Source organism: Alosa alosa, chromosome 21 (assembly GCF_017589495.1).
Source record: "Alosa alosa isolate M-15738 ecotype Scorff River chromosome 21, AALO_Geno_1.1, whole genome shotgun sequence".
Lineage (NCBI taxonomy): Eukaryota > Metazoa > Chordata > Actinopteri > Clupeiformes > Clupeidae > Alosa > Alosa alosa.
Genome location: NC_063209.1, coordinates 2,528,843 through 2,537,220, shown reverse-complemented (window position 1 = coordinate 2,537,220; position 8,378 = coordinate 2,528,843). Strand labels below are relative to the sequence as shown.

Genomic DNA, 8,378 nt, shown 5'->3' with positions numbered 1-8,378 from the left:
GACACTTACCCACATTTAATATAATTATTACATGATTTTATATTTAAACGGTCTATGTGTAGATTTATTTGCACGTCAGAATTCCATGAGCAATTAATTTGATATCTGACTGTAATCAAATTACCAAATAAAGGTCATGCAACCTGACTGTTTTGATGCTTATACTGATGAGATGAACTAAAATCCTGCTTTCTGAGTTTAGACTGACATCTGCTGGTAGATCTTGTGAGGTACTCATGTAAGCTTGTAAGACTTAGCCGTTTGGTGTGTTCTGTGTTCCCATTTGTAGATCCCAAATACATGTTTCATTTTTTAGCCCTGTATTTTAAATATAGTCTTTCTATAGTATTTGTTTTTTTGTTTGTTAATTAGAGGAAACACGGTCAACTTTTGAATGCAATTTTGAATCATTTGATAGCCAAGTATATTGCACAGGGCACACTTACTTTTGTCGTATATTTCTCTAATTCTGAACAAAGAGTTGATCAACTCAGAGTCTACAAGAGCAACGTAATGATACCGTAATAAAGTGTATCTGAAATAATCTCATTTATGACAGGATTCTCAGTACAATAACTTAATATGGTTTTGTTTAATAATAATAATAATAATAATAATAATAATAATAATAATAATAATAATATACACAAAAGTGTCCGCTAATAAATATATATATATATATATATATATACATAAACACAAACAAATGTAACTTCCTGCAAATCCCTGACTGTACCTTTAACATACACTTAGTACACTTGCCCTGACTAATCATGATTCAACCTACAATGAGATTCCGTCCCCTTAGAATTATAGGGTTCTATCTACGTTCAGAGTAGTTCTGAGATATTGAGTTTCAAAGTCTTAGAATTCCATAGAGTTATACTGCTAAGTGGAACAAACCTCTTTAGATATAATGTCCAAAAATGCATACAACTACAAGAAACACCGCACCTCATCTTCTTAAGGTGTCACAGGTGTCAATTATGACAAAAATGTCAGATATAACCTTATAATTCTAAGGGGACGATTCAGTGCAGTGTTTTGTGTCAATTATAAGTTTAAATTAATTGAGAGGTTGCCACTGAAACAAATTGTTTCTCTGCGAGATACAGGCTTTCCACAGAATGAAACCGGATCCTTGAGTAGCCAAAAGGAAGTGGAATCGCATGGAACTGTGTTACAGCTATACAAGCTGGTGGGATAAGGCAATGTGAGGTCTTCTTGTACATCATTGCCAGGAAAAGATGTCGATTAGTGCCAGCAATGTTTCACATATTTCACATTACCTTATGCATTCTATAGTGTAATTTCCCACATTAAACCATTTTCCACATCCAAGTCAAACTTCTAACCATTTAAGGATTCAAAGGATTCAATGTATTCAAAGTATAAGCCTACTAAGTTGGACATTTTTGTTTAAGGTTATATGGATTTAGGCTACTTATTGGCAATTTTGATAGCCTATGTTTGTTTGTTTGTTTGTTCTGTGCGGAACAAGTGTGTGATCAATGCTTTTTTTGTGACAAATGTGATGACGTTGATCTGCATTAAAATTGATTATGTCCTCAATCCGCTTGGGGTCAGGCTTCTACCGGATGACTCATGAACATTGGTCATCATGTAATGTAGCCTACCGCTAGGTGCCAGTTACGTCTGCAATGACATCACTCCGCTGCAACATCAGTTGCGATCTATGCTCCCTTTCGACGTAGGCTACCACCGAAAGCGATAAAGTGAAATCAGTCTGATCCCTCATTGCGTGTGTGGTGAAGTGTTTTTGGAGTTTTTTCTTCTTGAGGTAAGTGATATTTATTCAAAAGGAGCCTGTTCGTAATTCTTATCATTCCCTGTCATCGGGTCTTGGGCTTCATAAATGCGCACATCTAATTTCCTAGGCTATGGCTGTCTCCCATCCTACATGGGGTAGAGATCAATACTCATGGTTTAATGTTTGACTGAAAGTGACACTACTCTTAGTTGTCGTGTTATTTCTCTGGAGGCATGATGGTTCCTCAATAGCCCATTGTGTTATATTAGTTCAAGATCATGTGATTACAACGCCGAGTAATTAGATCTAGGGTATATATTTTTTTATTCTGTCACCGGTGATAAGTGCGCAGGCAAACCTGAGATGTAGGCTACAGGCCAAGGCTACATAGTCTACGTCACATATATTAGGCTATTATTGTTCTTCTTCTTCTTCTTCTTCTTCTTATTATTATTATTATTCATTTAACATTTAATTATTATTGTATTTAACTAATTAAGATCAACACAACTGGGTTCCACTTGCTGTCGTTAGCTGTCTCTAAAATAGTTAACAGATGTGGACCTAAGCTTTGGATACTAGCCTATAGGCTATGTAGTCAATAAGGTAAAATTAGCCTATGTGTTGTCTATGTAGGCAAAAGAAGAAATATTGTTAACCAATGAAGGAAAAGATAAGACTTGTTAAGATGTAAAAGATGCTTACTTATAAGCATATGTTTAAACACAATGTTAATCCTTTAATATTTAATGGAAGTGCCCTACAAAAGTCAATTTGGCTTAGCTATGTGTTGAAAATGCATTAAGTTTTCACATCACACCTGTGGTCTCCTTTTGTAAGGTGTAACAAATACCAGCTTCTGGTGTCGGGTGTGAACTTAGAATGAGAATAGCTAGACAGAGGGAGTGGCCACCATTATTGTTCAACTAGGTATTTTTATGTGTTTGGTGTCCTTCTTGCAGCTAATGGGATCCCAGAGGGCTATTGGTGGATGAGTCAGTTTGTTGTGGAAACAACACATGTCACAGGTCATTGAGTGTTCACAACCAGATAAATGTTTTGCAAGGCCATTTGAAGGTAGCTTCCATGGAAATTTTAAGTTTGTTGTAAATGTTCTATTACCATTGGAAAGAAGAGGAGATTTGTCATTGAACTAGCCTGTGTTGAGCTACACATAGCAGATACTGTCCCTAATGTCTCGCTACTGCAACTTGTCTATCCCTACCAATTGGTGAAACCACTCCTTGGGCACACATAGATTAGATAATGAGCACCTATAGCTGCTAATTTCTACTACAGTTATGCTTTACTCACTCTTGTGACTTACCAGAAGTGAAAATAATAGGCATCAAGTAATCCAATCAATTTGTATTCTTTATTTTCATTGAAACTTTCAAGAACTTGGTTTTGTGATCTGTTCTGTTCACAGCAATTAGGCTGTCAATAGGCTACTAGGTCTAGAATTATATTGTGGTATCCTACCTAACAAACTGCCAGTATGGTAGTTGACCCAATGTGTTAAGGGATTTCATAACTAACTGTTCCCCAAGTCATCAAGCTGATTGAACGTTTAGGCATATAGAGTATGAAATAAGCAGTTTGGTGGTAATTCTTCTTTGAATCTAAACATTTTTATTATTTCAGATTTTTTTCTTGTGATTTGGGAATTGTGTTTTAATATGAAGCGATGCAGTAAGTAAAGTAAAATGCATTAGCATGTCGCATTTTGACAAATTGTCTGGTTGCGACACTACCACGGCTCTTTAGAATAATACGAATAGTAGTAGATTTCTGTTGCTTTGGATTCTGTATGGGTTTTAAATGTGCATCAGACACACAGTTTCCTTATGGATATGAACACCTTTTTTGTGCCACCCATAATTCAGACATGGTACTGGTTTGTCAGATATATGGGTGCTGTCATACATGTTCAAATTCTCTTTGTTGAAGCGAAGGTCAATTTCAGTGTTCCTCATGACAATGCAATGTAAGTGGTGTCATTGCAATCACAGACAATAACAGAGAGTTGTCTTGTTTTGACCTAGGTCCGGCTTAATCTGGTTATGTTGCATGCATGATGTAAATCCGTACAGGGACACACAGCAGTCTAGTAGAAGCAGATTGCCAGAGTGCTAAATGGCTTTCATCCACCATTACTAATTGAAGCCACAGTACATTCAGCTGTTAATATTCACATTTGCCTGGTTTCATTAGGAGGTGGGACTCTGAATAAAAGGCCATTGAAAATGTTCTTATCTTATCTTATGTTCTCTGGCTGGTTTTGCAGGACACGTCAGTTTCTCAATGTTACTCAGTGAGTGAAACAACAGACACTCCTTAAATTAAATGTCTTTAAAGATTACATAGAATGGAAAACCGTTGTTTATCTTGGCTTGGCTATGCTAGTGACTGGCCAAATGTTTAGCCTACCTTCCGTAAAGCATTCAAACAACCGTTTCTTTTTCACATTAACCTGTTTAACCTCTGGAAAAAAAAAAATCCAGATTTTGGCTACATAGAAATATTTGAGGATCTGAGTACCTAAAGGCACACACACACACACACACACACACACACACACACACACACACACACACACACACACACACACACAGCTCAAAACAAAGACAGGTAATCCTGGCAGCCATTTAGATTTGGCAACCAAAAGCTCATGCCTTACCAAACTGGTACCACTGGTGAAAATAAGTCAGAACATAGTGTTCTGTCAAGCAGCAGGTGTTTTCCAAATGATGTTTTCCAAAATTTGGTACCCTCTTCAATTGTTCTGGTCACAAGTAAATGATCAGAAAAACAGTACCTTGGGTTAACATTAGTTGACATGTGAAAGGTACTCAACCCTCACAATCTCTGTTGTTGTTTTAAATGATTAATATTTTTTGAAGTTATGCTCCATTAAGCACAGCTGAATTCACTCGTCGTTACCTGTCTCCAGTGATGTAGACCTAAGTGCCACAGCCTACCTGAGTATTGTTGCTGACCATGTCCATCCCTGTACCCACAGTGTACCTATATCTTCTGATGGATACTTCCAGCAGGACAATGTGACATGTCAAAGCTCGAATTATAGATTCTAATTTATTAGATTTCCGTCAAGGACAACCAGTTAATAAATGGTTTTGCATTCCCTCGCAATCATTTTGTATTCCCTCTCAATAATTTTGCGTTTTCTCATAATCATTTTGCGTTTCTTTCACTGTTGTAAGAATGCCCCTCCTCATAGAGAAATGAATCCCCATCCACCCCAGGGCAATGTAGATTTCATACAGGATGTTCCATTTTTTTATTTGTACTTATCAGCAAATGTTGTTTGCTTCCACAGCCAACAGTGATTGGAAATGAATTTTGAACAACCACCTCCATACCCTGGGCCAGGTCCCACAGCGCCCGGCTATCCTGCTCAGGGATACCCGCCACACGGATACCCTCCACAGGGCTACCCTGTCAACATGGAACAGCCCAACACAGGCTTCCCTCCTCAAAACCCAGCGTATCCAAACTACCCTGCTGGACCGGGTGGGCCTTACCCAGGACCTGGTCAGCCACCCTATCAAGGATATCCACAACAACAACCATTTGGATGGCAAAATGCTCCACCAGCTGGCCCAATGTACGAGGAAGGGCCTAAGAACACAGGTACATACGAGGAGCTCTTTTCCAAAACACTATAAATCCATTTCAATAGTTTTCAGGAAAATTACATTTTTTACCTGTACCCACACATTTTGTGAATATTCAATTTATCCTGTTAAAATGTTTTTTTTGGCTCAGTTAGAACATGTTGAACAATGATTAGGCCATTAAATCAAACAACAATATTGTTGATGATAAATTCAAAGTTATTTTTTTTTCAAAATGCTATAAATCCATCCATTTTTTTAAAAAAAAAGATGTATATGTTGTTGTTTTTTTTTTCTTTAAAAAAAAAAAAAGACAAACCAACATTATACAACATATAATCAGGGACTCATACTATAAATGAATATAAAATTAAATAAGCGCAAATGCATGAAATGAATAAAACTCAAATAAAATAAATAGTAAAATATACTAAACAGTAAAAATAAAATAAATATGTTCAATGTCATGTTCCAATATTGTCCACCACATAAAACAATTAATTAAAAAATAACACACATACAAATACCAGTGTTTTATTGTGTTGAACGTCACTTATCAGTTCAAAGTAAACAGTCACAGCATCCATAACTACAGAGTAGGGGAAACTGTCTTTTATCAAAGGCCTTTATGAAATGGAGAGAGCTGCGACAAGTGTGATGTCACTTTGGCATCAAAATACTAATTTTGCAAGCAACATGCAGCAAATGTATTCCCTCAAAATGTTTTGTTGGATTCTTTTACATTTACGAGTTCTAGCTGTATATTTCTCATTGCTCACCTCTCTTTCTGTTTCAGTGTATGTGGTGGAGGACAGGAGACGTGATGACTCTGCGGACACGTGTCTGACTGCATGCTGGACTGCACTCTGCTGCTGCTGTCTATGGGACATGCTAACATAAAGTTTTGATCACTTTAGACTGTACTATGCCCACCTGTACTGCACTCCCAAACTTGTGGCCCCACAAATTATGGAGCCCTAAGCCCTCTCCTTTTTCTCCTGCCGTAGCTTACTATCCCCTGGACATCTGTTGCCCAGCTACATGCTTTCTAAATACACACCTCTCTCTGGTTGAGTTAAATATTAATCCAAACCACTAAACAAATGTTGTCCACATTCAAATTAGTATTGAAAGCAGCATTCCCAAAATACAATACCTGGCGTCTGTGCGTGAAACAGATGTATTTTTTTAAACTCAGACAATCATGTTAAAAGACATGAATTTAAATCTTACATTTACCATAGGCTTTGACAGAGTAGATTGCATGACAGCAAATAAATGTGTATCATCTCTGCATCTGATCGAAGGATAAAGTGCTCTGACTTGACCCATGCTTGACGAATGAGTGACGAGATGGATTAGATCCAATCCTCACTCCATCAGCATGGTGTCCAGGCCTTCCATTTCACTCTACCTCTGTCCTATTTCCGTCTTCATCTCTGATTTATGAATGCATACCAGTGCACCCACACTCCCATTCCTGTTCCCACAATCCCCCTGAAGCTTCAGCTCTATCCATCAGGTCAGGAGTGGTGTGTCGGTCAGGCAAACAGTCAAAAGCTGTTGAGGCCAAAACGTACCAGGCCAACAGAATCACTTATCTCATTCCCAGTCTGCCTTGACAACCTTTCAGTCCATTATTCAAATGCATACTCTGTCAGTTCAAGCACACATTTGGGTTATACATTCTTTTTTGACCATGAGGGGCTGCTGTCTTCCCAGTCAATCAAATAAAAAAGTAGGCCTACTCTAGGCACTGTTGAACTCCACCACACTGGACCACAGGAAAGAAAACGCGCCAAATTTGTCAGTTTGGCAAGACATGATTAGATTATTCTGTACAGAGTTTTCATTTTAATGCTCCTCACCAAAGCCCATAAACAATAGAAATCTGCATGAATACCTAGACACAATATTAGATATGAGAGGCATAAATATGAGAGGGTTCCTGATTAAGGCAGAGCTATACTGGAAAGCAAAAGGAAAGAAATTGTGAAACACATAATTCAGGGGTTGCATATTTTGATGCTTCAATATTTTTTAAAAACTTTTTTGCTTAAGATCTTTAGGAGATGCTGTATACTGTTCAATGATTTTGTCTTGAATATCAATTTTAAATTATTTGCATTTTGATAATTAGAAATACATGTTTATAAAAAAATGATTTTTATTTCTCTGGCTGTTGCACATTGATAGCCAGTGGTTAATATGAGTGCCCTCAGTAAACAGTGCATCAAACAGACAGCAAACAGTTAGAAACAGTCGTAAAAATGATTTTTATTTCTCTGGCTGTTGCCATTGATATCAGTGGTTAAATGGCTTCATTAAGAGATCACACAAACTTCTTAAGAGATCACACGACGATGTTGCTATCGCAGGCACGATGTCATAGGCTACCGGACACCGGTAAAAATAACGGGAGACCGCGGTGGTCACGTCACCAAGCAGGATTAGAACCTGTGACACTGGCACAATGCTTCAAGTGCTTTGCACAGCGACTACTCCAGTGTGCTACGAGAGCGCTGTTTAATCTAGTGCTCGGTGTTCTATCAATTATGACAGTCTCGTGACGTAGGCAGTAGCGTTTGTAAACCAAATGCCCTCCTTCTCGTAAAAAATGATTTTTATTTCTCTGGCTGTTGCAATTGATATCAGTGGTTAATATGAGTGCCCTCAGTAAACAGTGCATCAAACAGACAGCAAACAGTTAGAAACAGTGACGCAAATGGCTTCTTAAGAGATCACACGCACGCACGCACGCACGCACGATGTTGCTATCCGCGATCCGCGATTGCATAGGCTACCGGATACCGGTAAAAATAACGGGAGACCGCGGTGGTCACGTCAGCAAGCAGGATTAGAACCTGTGACACTGGCACAATGCTTCAAGTGCTTTGCACAGCGACTACTCCAGTGTGCTACGGGAGCGCTGTTTAATGTAGTGCTCGGTGTTCTATCAATTATGAAAG

At 38.1% G+C, this 8,378-nt stretch overlaps 1 protein-coding gene across 1 annotated transcript; it reads left to right on the top strand.

Moving 5' to 3' along the window:
* The first annotated feature begins 1,647 nt into the window (after positions 1-1,647).
* LOC125286111 (cysteine-rich and transmembrane domain-containing protein 1-like) lies at positions 1,648-7,390 on the top strand. Its single transcript, XM_048230842.1, has 3 exons — positions 1,648-1,801; positions 5,112-5,425; positions 6,206-7,390. The coding sequence occupies exons 2-3, from the start codon at positions 5,128-5,130 to the stop codon at positions 6,307-6,309; spliced, it is 402 nt and encodes a 133-aa protein (XP_048086799.1). The 5' UTR covers positions 1,648-1,801; positions 5,112-5,127; the 3' UTR covers positions 6,310-7,390.
* Positions 7,391-8,378: the final 988 nt, after the last annotated feature.

Coding starts and splice junctions, on each gene's coding strand:
- LOC125286111 (XM_048230842.1), top strand. CDS start 5,128: ATGAATTTTGAACAACCACCTCCATACCCTGGGCCAGGTCCCACAGCG. Junction 5,426..6,205: donor GGAAGGGCCTAAGAACACAG/GTACATACGAGG, acceptor TTTCTGTTTCAG/TGTATGTGGTGGAGGACAGG.